The 20,722-nt window shown below is 41.5% G+C and overlaps 1 protein-coding gene across 1 annotated transcript in view; it reads right to left on the bottom strand.

The window, feature by feature from the left end:
- Positions 1 to 20,722, bottom strand: part of LOC143928160 (uncharacterized) — an 82,424-nt gene that overhangs the window by 6,783 nt on the left and 54,919 nt on the right. The window contains exons 10-13 of the mRNA XM_077452853.1: positions 16,405 to 16,440; positions 9,500 to 9,532; positions 3,565 to 3,612; positions 2,061 to 2,096 (exon numbers count right to left, since the gene is read on the bottom strand). Coding sequence (XP_077308979.1) covers positions 2,061 to 2,096; positions 3,565 to 3,612; positions 9,500 to 9,532; positions 16,405 to 16,440 — 153 coding nt within the window. The remainder of the gene's footprint in view (positions 1 to 2,060; positions 2,097 to 3,564; positions 3,613 to 9,499; positions 9,533 to 16,404; positions 16,441 to 20,722) is intronic.

Genomic DNA, 20,722 nt, shown 5'->3' with positions numbered 1-20,722 from the left:
TTTTGGGTTGTAGTGGAAACAAGGTTTGGTGATAACTCTTAGGCCGCGTACACACGCGGGGACTGTTCGCTCAACTTTGTCCGCTGAACAGTGTTTCGGCGGACAGTCCGCTCGTGTGTGGGCTTTCAGCGGACAGTTTCAGCGGACAGTCTGCTGAACAAAGTTTTTCGGAAATTCCGAAAAACTGTCCGCTGAAACTCTGTTTCAGCGAACAGTCCCCTCGTGTGTAGGCTTGTTCGTCAAACTAAGTTGCTCAGAAAGGATTTACACGGCGAAGTTTGCATTGCAGTGTATAGGACGTCGTATTTTTCGTCCCGTCGTACGTGCCGTTCACGTCATCGCGCACGGTTTCAGCGGACTGTTCGTTCGTCGTGTGTGGGCAAGTCCGTCCATGCTAATTTTGAGCGGACTGTCCGCTGAAACTGTTTGGCGGACAAAGTTGGGCGAACAGTCCCCGCATGTGTACGCGGCCTTATAGCCCTTGTATACACAGTCAGACATTCCGACAAAATCCGTCGGATTTTGTGCGATGGATTTTGTCCGAAACTTGTGCTGCATACACGCGGTCGGACAAAGTTGTCGGAAAATCTGATCATACATAACGTGATGACGTTATTTCGTTACGACAAGACTATGTTCAGGCTAGTAGCCAATAGCTTTGGTCTAGGAATTTGATCTGAGCATGCGTGGCACTTTGTCTGATCGGAAATTCTTTGCACACAATCGGACAAAGTCCGATTGGATCATGTTGTCGGAAAATTTTATAGCCCAGCTCTAAAACTTCGTCCGTCAGAATATCCGGCGGAAACAGTCCGATGGAGCCCACACACAGTCGGATTATCCGACAACACGGTCCGATCGGACATTTTCCGTCGGAATGTCCGACTGTGTGTACAAGGGCTAAGACAAGTCAATTTCCCTTCCTAGGGGTAGATTTCCTCTCACTTCCTGTTGTCTCCCTCCGTTTGTAAGTAGGAGTGTTTGTAAGTCAGATGTTTGTAACCCGACGACAGCCTGTACTCCAAACCATTACACTACCCCTGATCCTGATTCTGATTCTGAAGCTATTCCTGGCCATTCACATAGTTTTTGGAAAATTTTCTTCTTTTTGCCCACTCTCCCCTAACAATGCCAAAATAAAGTGTTATAGTCCCACCCAGGACTTTCTGAATGTCTGAGATGGTGGATTTCCAATGGTGTACTATACCATCTCTTCACAAAAATCTATATGTCTGACTATGGTGCTTCCAAGAGAAAATTACACGGGATTGGGAATCAATAAAACAATGGCAAAATCTGTGTTGCATACACACGGTCGGACAAAGTTGTCGGAAAATCCGATCATACATAACGTGATGACGTTATTTCGTTATGACAGGACTATGTTCAGGCTAGTAGCCAATAGCTATGGTCTAGGAATTTGATCTGAACATGCGTGGCACTTTGTCTGATCGGAAATTCTCTGCACACAATTGGACAAAGTCCGATTGGATCATGTTGTTGGAAAATTTTATAGCCCAGCTCTAAAACGTTGTCCGATGGTGGATTTCCAATGGTGTACTATACCATCTCTTCACAAAAATCTATATGTCTGACTATGGTGCTTCCAAGAGAAAATTACATGGGATCAGGAATTAATAAAACAATGGCAAAATCTGACCTGCTTTAGGTAAAAAGCCATAAGAGTGAAGTGACTGCAGAAAGGAAATGGTATACATTCCTAATTTACAGTACATTATCCTATACCTTTTAGGTATAGTAAGATGAATAAATTCACCACCATGCAGATTCCTTATTTCATTTGTATCATTATCATAAAACCTATGGCATCAAAGGCTGATGGGATATTTAGTAGCTCTATTTTGAAATATAAGTAATGTTTCCTAAACTCCTGAACGAATATGTAGGAAATAAATAAAGGAAAAATGGTACTGTATACTACTACTGCAACAAAACAGTTTAAAGTATTTTATACTTTTTCAGGACCTTACTGGTATTCGTACCCACAAAAGAAAAATGCATATTTATTCAAATTAAACACAAAAAAATTACCTTCTTACCTATAGACATATAAAACGTTTCACTGCAGGATTATTCTGTAAAAAAATAAATAAGTTATTAGGAAATATATATTACACATACATACTGTACATACATACACACATAGATATACATATATTATATACACAAACAGTATATACTGCATTTGACAGACACCATAAACTCCAAGTTTACCAGAAGAATGTTAGCTATAGAGGCATGTCATGTGCATAAAATCTTCTCTATTTACCATTAATCCATCCAGGTAGAGGCAGCAATGTACAAACGTAGATGAGTTTCAGCCCAGGTGGGCTTTAATTATGACTAAAGTTATGAGTTATGACTAAAGCCTGCCCTAGCTGAAACACGTTAATTTTTGTACATTGCTTCCCATATCTGGGTGGATTTAAAATAAATAAAGAAGATTTTATTCAGAGGACTTGTCTTGTTGTCGACCTTTTTATGGAAGATTATTTGACAGGGCATGTGGCTGTGGTCTGAGTACAGCTATTCTCAATTTCACAAGTTTGCAAGGCAATAAGGTGGCACCATTACACATTCATTTTATAAATAAAATCCAAGGCCAGATTTTATTGTTGTCTGAGACTCACTCCCCATCCCACTGTCAATGATTTCACCAGACAGGAAGTGAGGGAAAATCTACAACAGTGATACAAACAACAATAAAAAGCTTACAGGGGTACTTTCCTTCCCATACTCTAATATATTAAAATATTTTTTTTGTTTTTACTTGTGTTGCCATTGAAGATTGAATCACTGTCAGCAGAACACAAAGCAAGGGTAAAGCTTCTTCAATCCTTTCTAGTCGGCTGGAGCTGGCCCTTCAAAAGTTTGTAACACTGGTGGTGTTAGTAGTTTAGAGTGATAACCGTTAACTACAACAAACCAATCTGGGCAAAAGAGGTGAATAGACAGCCATCACCTAATTTAACATGGAAATCTTCCCCCTACTGAAGTTTCAGTGCTGGGTGGGTAAACACAATGACTCTGAAGGAGTGGTTTGTGTATAATATAGGTACTTTGCTTTTTTTCAGCATTTTCTGGTATCAGGCATGGGAAGTGCTTGTCAATTTCTGCAGGCCAATTTTAGGAAACCTAGAGCTGGTTACACATTAGTAGAATCTCATTTGATTTTTTCTTTGTAGAGTGATTATTTGATTTTCTAATCCTTAGTGGGGTCAAATTCATGTATATTGTCAACTGTAGTGATGAGAAAATTCAAAGAAACAGGATGGAATTTTTTTTTTTCACACAAACAATTTTGAAACCGTGTTTGTGGATTTCGTTCCATAAAGTCCATTTGTTCCAAAATCGAATGTTAAAAGCAAATTACATTTCAAACTACTTTAGAGCAACATTTGTCAAGCCATCGAATGTACTGAGATTTTCTGTCCAGATTTTTATACAAATTTTCATTCAAAAGTCTTCTAGGTGTAGCTAGCTTTAGTTAAAAGCAGGAAAAAGAAAGATACCATATAAAATAATATTTTAGTAACACCATACCATAATTTTGCCACGTAGGATTTTCAGCACTATTTCAAGACTGTCACCCTGAAAAAAAAAACATTGTTTTCACAATACTATTTGTAAAATCAAATTGCATTGTTTACATTTTTACATTACAGTATATTCCTCAAAAATGTTTATTTTTTTTTCAAGTTAAACCATTGCTCTCAGATATATATTACTAAGGTTTGCATGCCTGAGGACTTTGTAGGGAGAACTCATAAGTGGTCACATACAGCTATAAAAAATATAGAGATGAAAAGCTTTTTCTTCCATGAAATTATGTGAGTACAATTGTTTGTCTTCTCTTTTAGCCCTCGTACACACGGTCGGAAATTCCGACAGAAAATGTCCGATTGGACCGTGTTGTCGGATAATCCGACTGTGTGTGGGCTCCATCGGTCTGTTTCCGTCGGAATGTCCTACCAACAAAGTTTGGATATAAAATTTTCGGACAACATGATCCGATAGGACTTTGTCCGATCGTTTGTAGAGAATTCCGATTGGACAAAGTGCCACGAGACCAAAGCTATTGGCTACTAGCCTGAACGTAGTCCCATCGTAACGTACAAACATCATCACGTTCCGAACGACTGGATTTTCCGACAACTTTGTCCGACCATGTGTATGCAACACCCATTTTGGACAAAATCTGTTGGAAAAAATCTGTTGGATTTTGTTGTCGGAATGTTTAACCATGTGTACAAGGGCTTAGACAAATTTACCTTCTGATGAATACTTTAACAGTCTTTAAAAATAAAAGTTGTTATAAGCTGAGGCAGAGCTGACTTTAAATAATGAGGCACTTGTAGGCACAGTGTTTAGGATCTTGGAAAATTGTATGGCCTATGATTACTGAGCGCCATTGGTGGATCCATAGAGGGGTGGTCGGACCAAGCTTCTAGGCTCATAAGGGGCCACTAACCACTCCATTGTTCGTAACTGTCTGCTAAATTATGGAAAGTCAGTAATAGCTGCAATCTAGGTAAAAAAAAAAGTATCCTTGCAGTGAACCTACCCTCTGCACTGCAAGGATTAAATGCTTGTTTAGTCTAATTGTGGAGGCATTAAGTGTAATACTTACCTTATTTCTGGCTCAGTTAGTCTATGCAGCTGCCACTCTACGGTGCTCATAGCCACATTCACATGCTTGTCTCCTCTGTGTACAATGCAGGGTTTATAGCCCTGCACTGTAAATGATGATGCTGAGGGAAGGGCCCGCAGCTTTGAGTAGAAGAGAACGGTGCTGGAGCCTACAAGACTGAGGGATAGGGTAAGTAATTCACCTTATCCTTGTGCCCCTGGACTAAATGAGTATTTAACCCTTCAGTGTGGGAACCCATACTGCAGGGGTAGATCAATGAATGAATCCTCATATTCATTGATAAAAATACAAGGCTTCTCTTGAATGGCAGAGTAGCACTCGGCCCGACTCTATTTAATTCACCCATAACGCTGTGTCGCTTATTTTACTTTGTAGCTAATACTACTACAGTCCATTACAACACACACAGCGGCTGCCACATAGTTTGTTTGGTTCAGCTTAGCCCAAATGAACCATTAAAAAGAAAAATTAACCTGGATTTCCACTGAGAATTATTTTTCAGGCTGAAGAAAAAGAATTAACAGACTCCATACTATCCACACCATACAGAGAAGATGGATAAATCTCCCACTGTGCCACTGTGCCTATTGTGCCTGTTGTATTTTTACAATCTTTATCTACAGAAGTATCTATGACCACAATTTATAAAGGAGGGGAAAGGCTGCTGACTGACTGCTTAAAATCTCTCATCCACCTAGGTGACTTTTTTTTCCTTTTACGATGTACTGCTGGAGCTCAGTGTTTTTAGCCCCCAATTGGGTTGCTGTATTGATTCACAAAATGGCAGGTCCTGAGTAAGGTGATCTATAATTTACATAAAAACAATTCCTTGCCTTTTTTGTGGTACTGTAAGCAAGACACATTGGCTCTGTTTTGAGATTCAAGCTATTGCTATATATTTTTATATATACATTTTTATTTATATCTTAATATTTTGTTTGTTCCCTATCATGTGATCACATGCAGGCCAGAGAGACTTCATTGATAAAATAAGTTTTCTACCTGCAATTTTCATTCATTGATATTGTATTCATCCGATATAATTATTGTATTAAAATTATAATAGAATTAAATTGTAATATATATATTACAATTTAATTCTATTATAAATATATATATATATATATATATATATATATATTTTTTTTTTTTTTTTTTTGTACATTGTCACCCTATGATAAAAAAAAAAAACAATAACATATTAAGTAGGCAAATGATTCATATAGTTATTGTAAAGTTAACCAATGCATGCTAATGTTGCTAAATTTGGACTGGGCATCTAGGTATAATTGACCCCTGGTCTTGGAAAGGTTAAAGAGGAAGTAAACCCTTCCAAACAACTTGGACCTACAGGTAAGCCTAGATTAAGGCTTACCTGTAGGTCCAAGCAATATCTCCTAAACCTATATGGTTTAGGAGATATTTGCCCGAAAATGGGCACCGCTGTCTACGGCGCATGCGCCGTAGACAGCGGCGCGCAGGCGCACTAAATGCGGCAAATCCATGAATGGATTCGCCTAATTTGTCGACTCCCGTGCGCATGCGCGGGAGTGACGTCATCGCGGCTTCGCCGAGTGGCAGCGGCGGAGCTGCGAGACGCGACTCCCGTGCGCATGCGCGGGAGTGACGTCATCGCGGCTTCGCCGCTGTGATTCGTCGGAGCTGTGAGACGCCACCAGCAACATGGATGCGGCGGACTACAGGGATCAGCGGCGACTTCGCTGGCTCCTGTGTCAGGTAAGTGACACATAATGAGCTACTATGCGATGCATAGTAGTCCATTATGCTTTACCTTTGCAGGGAAAAAAAGAGGAAGTAAACCCATCAGGGTTTACTTCCTCTTTAAAGTCAAGCTGTGGGGATATAGAGCGCAATTATAGTGCATGCAATTCTTCTTTGGGTTATTTAGTAGTTAGGAAGAACTAAATCTGTATCTATTATTACTGACTGTTTATGTTAAGAATAATATAACCACATAACCCCAAAGGACTAAATTATGAGACAGATTTGTTAGTTTCATAGTTTAATTCAAAAATTTCCCCCCTGCTGTTTAAATGTAGTACTGCATTTACTGTATATAAATCATGTCCATGACACTTCTTAAAGAAAACCTATCACAAGACCTGCATTTTAGCAGACCCTCTAGATCCGAGGTCTTCAAGCCCCAGGCAGCTAACCAGTGCTGGTCCATGGTCTGCTGTGTGCTAGGCTGTGAGGGGTGGGCAGCAGCTGAGCAAACAAGCACACTCTATACTTCCACCCTCCAACCAACAGAGGGCGCCTGCTCCCATTTTCCCAGCACCACTTTCTGACAGGAAAAGTCATTTGCAGTGACCGCAGTCGCCATCATAACACCAGGCACAGTGCCTGACCACCTCGCCTACTGCACCTAGACCACTGCAGCTTAACAGATGCTCCCGCTCAGACTGCAAGAATTCCAGTGAATTCATATCATGTGTAATTGTTCTCTGTCCAAGATTTACACCCCCCCCCCCCAGTGACAGGCTGCACCCTCAATGATATTAGCTCACCAGTTTATGTTTAATTAATGATATCTATGATCCTATAAACTCATTACTGAATATAGAAACATTCCCTAAAGGAATTAGAAAATACCTTATGTGTACATAAGCTCCGTACAATATAAGTACAATTCACTAATATAAAGAGACATATCGTCACTATTATAACAATTATGCCAGTTTCAGGGACACAGGAGTGGCATAGGAAAAGGTAGAGTGATCTTCGTGCATTATAAGATTTTTACAGGAAACGTATGCTGGGAAGTGTTGTACTGAGCTGTTATGGTTTTTTTTTAATCTTGAATATTCTCTCTGTTGTGGATAGTTTTCCACCTTCCTAAGCTGCCCTCTTTGCCCTATAAAAATACTCTGTACTTTCAGTTATGTAATCCTTTCTCTTTCCTCCCATAATTCAGTGCTTGATGCCTGAATGGCAAATCAGCAGGCACTAGCAATGTCACAGGGCATGGGAGTGAGATACCCCAGAGCTACTAAGATGTAGTCTCCTGCAGAATTTATCTAAAGGGCCCTTTGCTGGGCTTAAAATCCCAGGCAAGTTTGAAAAGACCACAGGAAACCTGGATAGAATCCTCTTATGCGAGCAGTGGTGGAAGCCTGGGAATGAGTGTGCCATCTTGGAGTGTGCCCAGCTGAGCTATAGAAAGGACAAGGAGAGAGAGACTGGTATACTAAAGGTGGCACCTTAATCGGCTGGACCCTCATCTGTGGGTCCTGTGACGAGGTGATGGAAATTAATGCTGTGTAATTAGTATACATGGGGAAGTGGTCCCAAATATGTGGTGCTCCCAAGGAGAGGAATGGAAGTGTAGTTGAAGATGGCATAAAGATATGTGCTTGCGTTCTGTGAGGACATTTCTTTACTCTCAAATATTAAAGCATCAGTCTAGGGAAGTCATGAGTGAGCCTACAGCCTAGAGTTTGACGCAATATGGTGGAAGGTAGTCCAACTATAGGTGGGTAGCTGTCCTATCCAAGTAGAAGTGGGGAGGGGACATGTACAGTTTGGTGCAAATACCTCTCCACTCATAGTTCCCCCTTACACACTGAGCTTACACAGGAGTTTTTACTCAAAGTAAGTAATTACAACAAAAGGGATGGAAGATAAATGGCACAATTACAATGTTAACTTTACCTCAGATCGGGTTGATGTACTAGGGACAAATAGGCTGTTTACATTGCAAAGGAAGTTAGTTGCACTTCCAAGGGAATTGTCCCCAAAGCTTAGTAAATGCAGTGTAATTGTACTTGCAATGAATACCCAATCATATGCAAGGAAATTTTAAAAAAGAGCAATTTTGCTTGCACGTGATTTGATGAAGGAGGACAGCCGACTCTAGTGAACAGTCTAATTGCCTTTAGTTAATCCACCCCTAACTATTGACCCAGATGTTTGTCTTTTTCTTTGCTATAGGGCCATATCAGATGAGCAATCATGTGCTGGTGATAATGTGCTAGTGACAGGATCACTAAATAGCCACTTCCTTTTTCCTATGGGGTTTTCCATCACAGGCATGACCAGCGAGAAGTCTATTCCATTAGGGAAAGTGGTTCCCCTGCCTGGGTGATAATGCTGCTGGTCAGCAGTAAATTTGCCCTGCTAACATCACCCTAATGAATGACAGAACATTGAAAAACTGACAGAGAATATTTAAATAAATATTCGATTAAAGGAGAAGTTTGAATTTGTTAAAAAAACAAACACCCATACTCACCTCCATGCTGCAGTAGGGGTCTGATGCTGCAGCTCTCCCCCCTCTGGCTCTATACCCGAGAACTGGGTGTTCTTGGTCTGCTCAGAGGGGAGAGAAGTGACTGCCAGTTATTGGCTCTCTGCTCAGACCCTCCAGTGCTTACTGGAGTGCTGTACTATGGAGGGCTTGGGAGTGTCTGGCTCCGACCCTCAGTAGCATGCTGAGAGGCTGAGCCAGCTGCTGATCAGGCATTTGGTTGGGTCCCAATAATATGGCCGGGATCCTTCCAGAGCCTGGAGCGGCTCTGTGATGCCAGCAGACAGCAGACTTTAGCCTACTGTCTGCTGAATCTGGGTCACAGATGAACAAATGTAAGTGAACTCCTGAGACTGTTTGATAGCTTTGGCCATACTTTTCTTTTAAAAAGACATTTTCTGAAGACAGCTTCATAATACAATCTTATAAAAAGAGCAACTATATATAGTTTACCAAAATGTACTTAATGTACTAAAAACGTACATATCGCAACTGTGAAGTAAAATAAAATGTTTCAAATTTTATTAGTAACTTGTTTAGATATAAATAAATCTTACCAGCTCCTTATCAGGAATACATATCTTCTTAATCTTAAAAAAATATCAAATACTTTAGTTAGTAGAAATTATTTGTTATATCTAATCGCAATAGGGGATATACAAAATAAACTTTTGTATACAACAAATAGCTACCACCTTTTCCTCATGTTTACCAATAATTAAATCTATGCATTTCATGTACAGTAATAAAGGTACTGACATTAATATAAACTATTGGAAATGTGGTCCAATAGCCCATAAAGTTCTAGTTGGCATCAAAGTGCAAACATTTGCATGCATAGTCTTCAGATGTTGAAAAAAACCTGTGCTGAGGGATATTTAGGGCTCTCAATGCTGATCCATTTGTGCTACTTGCCCAAATGTATCTAGCTTAAATACACAGAGCAAACATTAATTATCTAAATTCAAAATTAAAACAGATCTCCTGTTTTGCATACTTGTTCAAAGTGAGTGATAAAAATTGAAGTCAAATGAACTGCCTGATAGCCAGGCAACTAGCATCTTCAGATGGAGGACATAGTCAATCTATGCTTTCAGCATAGATTGCTTTGCAGGACTTAACACTCTTATATGTGTGTGTATGCAGAAGGTTCAGGACCTGATCTAACGCATGCTGGGCTGGGCTGTACCCCCCTCCTCCAGAGTTCAGTTGCACCCCCCAGGACCAGTAAGTCAGTTTTAGGAAGCAGAGAGGCCAGGGGAATTGTGGCCCATACACACTCACACATGTCTCTGCACTAATTACCAGTGCAGTGCAGCTGAATGATTTTGTAAGTACAATCCTGACTTGGCCACTTAAGATTTGTCCATACAGCTGACCTCCCGACACATGCAAGTTTACTCATAGTTGTACTGTCCTGATGTCAAAAGTACAACTTTCCAAATGTACCAAACAATGCCAGTCACGGTATACCATGAGCACCCACAAAATTGGAACTCACAAAGTCTAAGAGGCCTGTCGTTACCATCAGTGCCAGACAGGCATTAGACTAACCCCAGAATTTACCAAACATGCCAGTCATAGTATACCATGTGCAACCATAAACTCACATAGTCTAAGAGGCCTGTCCTTACCATCAATGCCAGACAGGCATTAGATTGACCCCAGAATTTAACTTGAGGGCATAGCCCATAAAACAACATCTATTGCTGGCAAGGTCAAAACCGCCAATAAAGCTGTGACAAAACATCACAATGGACGGGAGGGTGGGCAACTCTTGTGACAGCTGAATTTCCTCAGAGCAGTTGGATGTGCCTCAGCATAGCCTTTTCCTAGAGTTCAGGCTCCACCCAGTCACCTCAGATCTTGTAGCCAATCCTAAGGGAGCTACTTAACTTCCCTTTTAGGTTCACACCCACAGCGATGCCATGCTTCCAGTAGTCAAGGCTCCTTTTCTGTAAAGGCGGTTCAAGAGGCCTTCATGAATGCTGAGAAGCATAGGCTCATTTATGACCAACCAATAAACCAATACCTTGCCCCCCCCCCAAAAAAAAAGACATGGAAGCTGATTAAGTTGGAAATAGGGCAAGGCCACAGCTTTATTGAACTTTTCAAAAGTACAACTTTCCAAATGTACCAAACAATGCCAGTCACAGTATACCATGAGCACCCATAAATATGAACTCACATAGTCTAAGAGGCCTGTCCTTACCATCAGTGCCAGACAGGCATTAGACTAACCCCAGAATTTACCAAACAACATGCCAGTCATAGTATACTGTGTGCAACCATAAACTCATATAGTCTATGATGCATGTCCTTACCATCAGTGCCAGACAGGCATTAGACTGACCCCAGAATTTAACTTGAGGGCATAGCCCATAAAGCAGCATCAATTGCAGGCAAGGTCAAAACCACCACACAAAAGTCAGTGCTACACTTACGAGCGCCCCACCACAGCCAGCACCTGCTCGACACCAAATTGTAGGCTGAGGTGAACACCTATAGGCCACTCATTTAAATTTACTCCATCAGGTCTCAATAAATACTGTTATCTCCCTCAAGACCCCAGCGGCTGACAACAATGCCACCAATCCCGTGGACAAATTTGAAAACATAGGCAATCACCTTGCGGCGAAACAGCTCCAAACAAGAACTAGAAACAAGAACAAAGTATGTGACGGGCCAAAACCAGAAAAAGGGGAACAATGTTGGACCAAACAATAGATAGGTAAAACTGGCACAACACGGTGCAATACCGTGCCCAATAGAGGAGGTGGAATCTACAGGCCGGTAATGCCCTATATTGTTACCCCATACATCAATGATAAGAATGAAGGGGCCTAAAACAAATTGTCTCAGGTAATACCAGCCATCAGTATAGGCCATGAAAAAAGTGCAACAACTAATTCTGCCAACTGCAAAGGAAGATTCTCCCCACAGTATCAAAATTCGGCATGGCAAGAGGCCCAATAAACAAAGGAGTCAAATGATGATCCAAAGTAATTCTGGGGAAAGACGTGAAATCAGAACAAAAGGTGAGGACGAACATATAGCAAAAATTCGAATGATTCCCATCTACCTAAAAGCCATCTCTGTCATCTGAAAAAACCCACCCCATGGGCAGCAATGGCTGTGCCAATGGGAAAAGGATACATGGCAAAAATCATGAGGAGGCAAGACCAGCTGGGAAAAGGAAAAAGCGCAAGACCTGTAAAAATTTGAATTAATTGAGGTTGGAAGAGTAAGCAAGAGATAAAAACAAAGGATTCTGTAATTAGCACATCCTCTGAGTTACCATAAACTGGCCATTTTTTCTTGGCAGTAAGTTCACTAACCCAAAAGGTGCCAAAGAATGCCCAAGAAAAGGCAACTCAAAAGAAGAGAGACCTAAATGCCAAAAACAGACAGAGGGCAAAATGGAGAGGATGTTGGTTAAGTTGTGCACAGAAAACAGGTGCCGAGAATCAGGGAAGCAAGGCAGATGTTTCCAACCATTTTCCTTCAAAATCCTCTGAATAAGAAAACTTTGGAGATGTCCTCCCAGCTGAAAAGTCTGAACCAAACAATACAGCAGAGGGAGGTACCCACTGTCAAACCAGCCACAACTATATTCTACAGGTAGAGGAGGTAGGAGAAAAGATCCAGGCGCTTGACCCCCAGGGGTTAAGGTAGATATCATCGACAGGTGGAGGCACCTATTCGTCCAAAAGTTGCTGACAGGTTACCTGGGAGGTATGGGAGGAGAGGCACGGAGGGGGAGCAACAGGAGTCAGAAACGAGACCACACAAAAAAGGAAGAACAATGAAGACCCATGGCAATTAGCTACATCTGAAAACACACAGTCAACTGAAGACATCCAAGCACCAGAAAAACACAACAGGGAGAACAAACGTGGAGAGCGTGAAGAGAGGCAGTTAACCATTTGACCATAATAGGTAAGGGCTCTAACAGCATAATGTTACACAACAAATAGTTAGGCCAATGAGGCCGGCCAAGGTTCAGCAGACCAGTCATCCTGGAATAAAATGCCAAAGCTACAGGAGCTGAATGCAGATCTGTAAAAAACTCCAGCTGTGTGTTTGACAATTCCTCCATTCATCAAAGAAGGACCATTAGAGGAGTGCAAGAAGGACAACCGTGCTTCCAAGGCATCATAGGAGCTGATGATTGGTACGTAATGACGTGTATCTGATATACATATCATAGGGTCCCACGGAAGGCACTGCCCATCAGGAGTATGTGGAATGTGAAAACAAGATGGCCCAAAAAGGTTGAAGCTGCTACAGCTATAGTTTCCTAGAGGGTCTTGGGAATTTAACCAAGGAAAGAAGCTAACCCCAGGAAGTCGGCAGACCATCCCCACCATGTCAATCTCAATGCCTAAAGGACAGAAGATTGGCAGGACCTTCCATGTTGTTGGGATGGAACAGTCGCAGTGTACAGTAAGGAAGCGAAAGGCAGATTTGATGTCAGCCTTCATCAGAAGGGTAGAAGCATCAGAGAACTTAGCAAAGAAAGTGCTGTATCAAAAGTGGAGTATTGGGCCTTGGAATTCTCCTGATCAATACCACCATAAACCGAAAAGTCTGCAGGGAAAGAAAGTGTTGTATAAGTTTATATATATATATATATATATATATATATATATACACATTGTTTATTTTGTTATTTTTTTGGTTACCACACCAAGAGAGGAAAACCGAAGGAGTATTGGGGTGGAGGAAAAGGATCCAAAACCCCTGATTAAATCCAGACTGTAAGATCCATGCCTCCCTACTGAAAGGGTACAGGTTTAGCCAGTGCAACATCCATGAGACATTCACTGGCATCCTTCTTAGGAGGGTTGAACTTGGAACTGGTGGTGTATTCCCCATTCAGAAAGTCGACTGCTGGGTGGGCACCACCGCCAAGGGAAAAGTTGTGCACACACAGTGGCTCTCATTAAACAGTCAGCAGTTCCCTATTTTACTACTGACGATCTGTGCATGTGACTGAAAAGAAGTTGGCCTGTGCTGGCACATGAGTAATAACCATATACAGAGTAAAAGTCAGCGCTAGAGTGAATAAAGTTGGCAGCTACCAACGCAGGTCAGTAGACATATACCATAGACTAACATTTCGGTAGTCAAAACTTAGTTATTTCAAGGCAGCCATTTTAGGCAAAACTGGGTATCAAAATTAAGCAGCACAGCCCTCCATATATTGTGTAGACCTCCCAACTGCTGGGTATCAAAATTAAACAGCACATCCCTCCCTGTATTGTGTAGACCTCCCTCCCAGCTGTTCCCAGAGAATTGAATAGGGAAGAAGGGATTAATTCTGTATTTTTTTTAAAGAGCAATGCATAGGCACAGAAACCCTGCAGCCAGTTCCCAACAATACAAGGAAGCTGCTTAGACTTTCACCCTTAGTATTAACATCAATATCTTTCTATATGTCAACTGTCTATGTTTTAAAAACACCAGCATCAGCACATCAGTGAACTTGCGGTGTTGTTAAAATGTATTTATATAATCCCCTCTACTAAGTGAAAGAGGAAGTACATACAAACCTCTAGCCAGGTAGCGGGATCAGGATACAAACCAATAACCTCAGGGTTGCTAGGCAGAAGTGCTAACCAGTTAGCAACTGTGCTGCTACATCAAATCAACAGGGGGAAAACGATTATAGAGGGCGTCCCCAGGTGAGAACCAGACCCTGGGGGGGGATGGGGTGGGAGCCACAGCTGGTGTGACAGTCAATAAAGTAAACATAAGATTTGATTGGACTGCTGCACAAATGGATCAGTGGCCCAAAAACAGCTTCACTTGGCTTATCTCAGACCACCCCAAAAGTAGGAGGACTGATGATTGCTTGCAGAAAGAGCTGGAAGGAGTGTTTGGAGTCCAGGATTTGACCCTATGTGTCAGAGGTTGTGCTGGGGCATGCAGGGTTAATAAGAAGGAGCCTCCTGCCTCAAGTGACACAGAAGCCCTGCCAGAGAACCTGAGGCATGTCACTTGGGGAGGCTGTAACACTGAAATCACATGTCACGGAAGAGTAGAGCTGAGTTAATAGGTGCCTCCTGCAGTATGCAAACCTGATCTCTCACACAGGCAGTGATATACTGGAGGGGATGAGAGCTGACAGTATGCATCAGTTCCTGCTCTGTAGAGCACAGAGAACTCAGTCTGTCTGACAAAATCCAGGGAGTGAGATGCTGCAGGTCTGAGGTCCATTCACATGTGATGGAAGTGCTCTGGGAATCCAAGGATGGGGAAGGTGGTGTCCATTAATAGAGGCAGATGCTGTATTAAAATTCCTCACAGGTTGTGGGCAGAGGAATGAGTGGTGAAAGCAGGAGAGGAGCCAGCACCATAAGCGCCAGTAGCTGTGGTGAAAGGGCCCCATCCCATGCAGGAATGAGCATAGGGGAAGGCCGCTGGGTGTAGAGGAGACACACCTTCTGGTCAGAGCAGCAGTTTTCAGGGGATGTGATGGCTGAGAGACACACTACAGGGGTCCATGAATTATAGGAGAGATCGGGGCTATGTAAATTATCCCGTAGAGCTGTGGGCATTGTAGGAGTGGAGCCATCAAATTCATTGTCAGCGGCTCCAGTACTAATCCAATGTCTGACTGAAGTACTGAGGACCCTGCAGGGGCTATAGGGATCAGTCAGTATGGTGTATCAGAGCACCTGTGAGATTTTTGTAGTGAGGGGCCTGGTAACAATTGAGAGATACTCACCTAACAACTCTTGTGACAGCTGAATCGCCTCAGAGCAGTTGGATGTGCCTCAGCATAGCCTTTTCCTAGAGTTCAGGCTCCGCGCAGTAACCTCAGGTCTTGTAGCCAATCCTAAGGGAGCTACTTAACTTCCGTTTTAGGTTCACACCCACAGTTATGCCATGCTTCCAGCAGTCAAGGCTCCCTTTCCCTCAAGAGGCCTTCATTCGCAAACTTCTCAGAGCCGGTTCATACAGGGGCAACACAACTTCCAGCGCGACTTTGGGAGGCAACTTGGACACGACTTGAGTATGAATCACAGCGCGACTTGAGGCAACCTACAAGGCAACTTGAAGTTGCCTCCAGGACAGGGGACTTTCCCATTGGCCAATCATAAAATAATCAGCTCTGTGAGAGGGAGGGGTTTGCCTAGAAAACAATTTTTACTTCCTGGAAAGTTGCTTCAGTTAAGACAGGGGATCTGACTTGGAGGCAACTTCCATTGAAATCAATGGGTACAAGTCGAATTGAAGTCATACTGGAACCTTTTCTGAAGTGGGAGCCACTTCAGTAGTGTGCATTAAGATGGCTCTCATTCACTTCCATTGATTTTCTCAACCGCGCGACTTGAAGCCGGATCCCAGGTCGCCCCTGTTTGAACCGTCTCTCACAAACAGATTCACAGACTCAGAATGGCAATCATAAACAAAAGATGAAATATGAAAGTACTAGTCATTATGTCGGTCTTACCAAATCGTCAATGCGGGTAACCAGACTTCCTTTCTCCTGCATAAAAATCAAACAATGTTATTGGTTGTACAGAGAACCATAATGAATTATTACTGAATACATTGCAGTGTTTTCAAAGGAAGCGTGATCCCAAATATATGATTGAACATTATAGAGATAATAAATAAATGATGATTCACACTGAGCCCTTTCATTTGATTGGTATCTGCTATTGGTTGCAGGATATTGATCAGCTTTCTTGAACAGGCTAGTAATTAAAGGACATTTCTGGGACAATTAGGGCTGTTTGTCACTGAAGCAAATTCATGGGGAAAGATCTACTGTTTACAAGTTAAAATCATTTTTTTTGCTAAAAATTTTCTTAGAACCCCCAGACCCCATATAACCCATATATATATATATATATATATATATATATATATATATATATATATATATATATATATATATATATATATATATATATATATATATATATATATTTTTTTTTTTTTTTTTTTTTTCAGATACCCTAGAAAATAAAATGGTGGTCTTTGCAATACTTTCTGTCACAACATATTTGCGCAGCAGTCTTACAAGCGCACTTTTTTTTGGAAAAAATACAGTTTTTTAATTAAAAAATAAGACAATAGTAAAGTTAGCCTCATTTTTTTTTAAATTGTGAAAGATAATGTTACACCGAGTAAACTGATACCCAACATGTCACTCTTCAAAATTGTGCCCGCTGATAGAATGGCGGCAAAGTTTAACCCTTATAAATCTCCATAGGTGATGTTTAAAATTTTCTACAGGTTACCAGTTTTGAGGTACAAAGGAGGTCTAGGGCTAGAATTATTGCGTTCGCTCTAACAATCACGGTAATACCTCACATGTGTGGTTTGAACACCGTTTTTTTCACATGCGGGCACGACCTACGTATGAGTTTGCTTCTGTGTGCGAGCTCGGCAGGACAGGGCGTTTTCATTTTTTTTTTCTTATTTATTTTACTTACTTTATTTTTTATTTTGACACTGTCCTTTTAAAAAAAATGGTCTCACTTTTATTCCTATTACAAGAAATGTAAACATCCCTTGTAATAGAAAAAATACATGACAGGACCTCTTAAATATGAGATCTGGGGTCAAAAAGACCTCAGATCTCATATTTATACTAAAATGCAATAAAAAAATGTAATTTGAAAAAAAAAAACTTCCTTTTTAAGAGCATTGGACGGAAGGGACGTTTAACGTCGCTTCCGCCCTCCAATGCTATGGAACCGATCGGGGTCCATCTTCCTCTCACTCTGCCTCCAGGGGAGAGGACGTGATTGTCTCCGCCGCTACCAGTGGCTTCGGTAAGCGAATTCGCAGCAGAGACCACTTTTATCTGAAAGCGGACCGCCCGCTGTAGAAGAGGATCCCGGAGTTATGAGAGCTATCTGCTGCCATAACAACGATATTCCTATATAAAGAGCCACCGTATATTGACGATGGGCGGTCCAGAAGTGGTTAAACAGCATGGCAGATTTGATTATATTGCATTGTTGCTTGTATGGCTATTTCATAACTGGGGTCATAACGGCAGATTTCACCCAACACTGTTTCTATAACAGCAGATTTTCTCCCAACACCTACGCTATACTGCTGGTTTAATTATCACCATGCAAAGACCCAGAAGATAGGAGGCGGCAGTGCAGCTTCTCAAACACTCCATCTGATGGGTGTTGATTTTTGTGTTATGTATGTGTTGTTCTTTTCATTGCTGTCTATACCTTCTTCAGTGCTTGTTGTTATACAGTATTTATATACCAAATGAATAAAACATCCCATACCTATAAAAAATATCCTACCGACCACAAAGGAAAGAACCATAAAAGGAATATGTAATATAATATATAATACATACAGTGAATGTGCAACATAATATATAGAGTACGTGTACCATTATGTTGTGAGGGCACATATAACATTGAACACCAATGTTATGGAGGCATAATACCCACTAAACACCAATATTATGGAGGCACAAACACAAATGAACATCAACATTTAAAATGCTGTTACCACAAGAAATGTAAGGGCGCACACACACCCCTAAACCCCAAGTTTTTGAGGGAACACACCACTGATCATCAGTGTAAGAGGGAACATACCCCTAACTACTGCAGGTTGTGCATTTCATAGTACTGGCCTGTACTCTGCTGCACTGTATATATCATGTTGTACATTACATTATGCTGGCTACTGCACTCTATACACTAAATAGTCTTGACCTATGCACTGTATAGACTGTGTTGTGCATTATGTAGTCCTGACCTCTGCACTGTACAAACTATGCTGTATGGTCCTGATTGCTGTCTGTATACACTATGTTGAAAGTTACATAACCCTATACACAATGCTGTACATTACATTGTCCTACTAACAGCTGTACTCCATATGCTTCATAGTCCTGGCCTATGCACTGTTTAATCTAGGTTATAGATTACATATTCCTGACAACTGCACTCTGCCGACTGCAATGTATGCTATGTATGCTATGTTATACATGACATAGTCCTCAGTATTTCCCCTCCATATGTTATGTTGTACATTACATGGTCCTGACTGCTGCACTTTATAAACTACATAATATTGACCTATGCATTATATACACTATGTTGTATGTACTAGTTCAGACCATTACACTGTATGAGCCATGTTACATGTTACATAGTCCTAAACACTATATCTTATATGTTATATTTCACAAAGTCCTGACCCCTGCTCTTTATATACTATACTGTTTGATGCATCTTCCTGCTGCACCATGTATGCTATATTTTATGTTTTGTGGTACTGGAGTCTATATCACTTGCTAGATTTTTAAAACTGACATTGTGTGCAGTTCAAAAGAATATTTTGATCTGCACACAAAATAGCTGATTGCATAGAATAGGTAAAGTGGTTGTTAACCCATTATCACATATTTACATAATCAATTTTGTCTCCTAATAGAGTGCCCAGCTGTCTCTGTGTTTTCTTAAAATAATTCGTCCTTTACTGTAGTTTACGGTGGCTCCTGGCGCTCATGTCACCGGCCGCGTCTCCTCTTTGCCCGTCGGACAGAAGCAGCGGGCGGGGCAGAGATTTCCCCACTGAAGTCAGCGGGACGCGAGGAGTTGAGGAGAGAGAAGACAGGCTGGTCACGTGATTGTCAGAAGCCGCCGTGAGATAAGGTAAAGGAGGAATTTTTTTAAGAAAACATAGAGACAGCAGGGCACTGTATTAGGAGAAAAAACGGATAGTATGCCAATATATTAGTTATTCCTGCAGCAAGAGGGGGAGAGGGCGGCCCTGTCACTAGGTGACAGGCAGAGGGGGAGCACAAAAATGACAGACACAGGAGAGCAGGCTGCAGATGACAGAGGCACGTAAACAGACCACAATGTCAGGGCTCAAAAGCCATGATTATTGTGCTCTGTTTACATAGGGGAGGGGAGAAACTGGCAGGATCAGCCAGGTTTATTGGTGTTACAGGTGTCCAAATTACACAGCACAAGCACCATGCTGTATAAAATGCTTTGAAGGAGCAGCATCCATATTTCTTTTGTTTTTGAGTTAACAAACACTTTAAATGACTATTACATGAGAAGGAATATCCAGGTCAAACTTATATGCTTATTGCTTTATGTGCTGTGAACAAGGCTTATCAGCTGATATGCGTGAGCCCATTTGTATCTTTTACATTTTTTTCATGTGTCAATAAAATGGATTAGGGACTAATGGAGTTGCTGGCTCTATCTTCTGAATTTGTGTCAAACGTATATGATATTAAAGGAGAAGTACAGCCAAAGCTTGTATGGCTGTACTTCTCGTGTGGATCACAGGAGTGCAGTTCATTCTCCACCCCTTTGACCTGTTTTCTGCAGACAGCGGGCTGAAGTCCACTGTTTGCTGATGTCACAGTGCCGGTTTAAGCTCGGAAAAGATCGCGACAATGGAGTCGGGATCTGCCCACATGCCTGCACCGGCACCTGGCTCAGCATCTCAGCGAGGCCACTGAGAGCCTGAGCAGCCCACTTCTGCCCCCTCCACAGATGCTTAATGCTTAAAGAACTTCACTCTCTCAGTCAACATTGACTATTTTTAATTCATAATGCTGCTAGCATTAGTAAATAGATAGGAAACAATGTCATATTTTTTTATTTTTATTTTTTTTTACATTTCTTTAGTAACTTCCTGCATTCCAGTCCTAGGTAAATGATGTCATAAATCCCAGGAGTCTTCAGGAGGGGAGGAGGGTCTTTCGTAGCTAAACACACCCTCCTGTCTGCATGTTTTTCAAAGTGATGCCTCGG

The sequence above is a fragment of the Lithobates pipiens genome, unplaced genomic scaffold (assembly GCF_037356315.1).
Source record: "Lithobates pipiens isolate NorthernLeopardFrog02 unplaced genomic scaffold, aLitPip1_a1.2 Scaffold_23, whole genome shotgun sequence".
Taxonomy (NCBI): Eukaryota; Metazoa; Chordata; class Amphibia; order Anura; family Ranidae; genus Lithobates; species Lithobates pipiens.
This window is presented reverse-complemented; position numbering and strand designations above follow the sequence as displayed.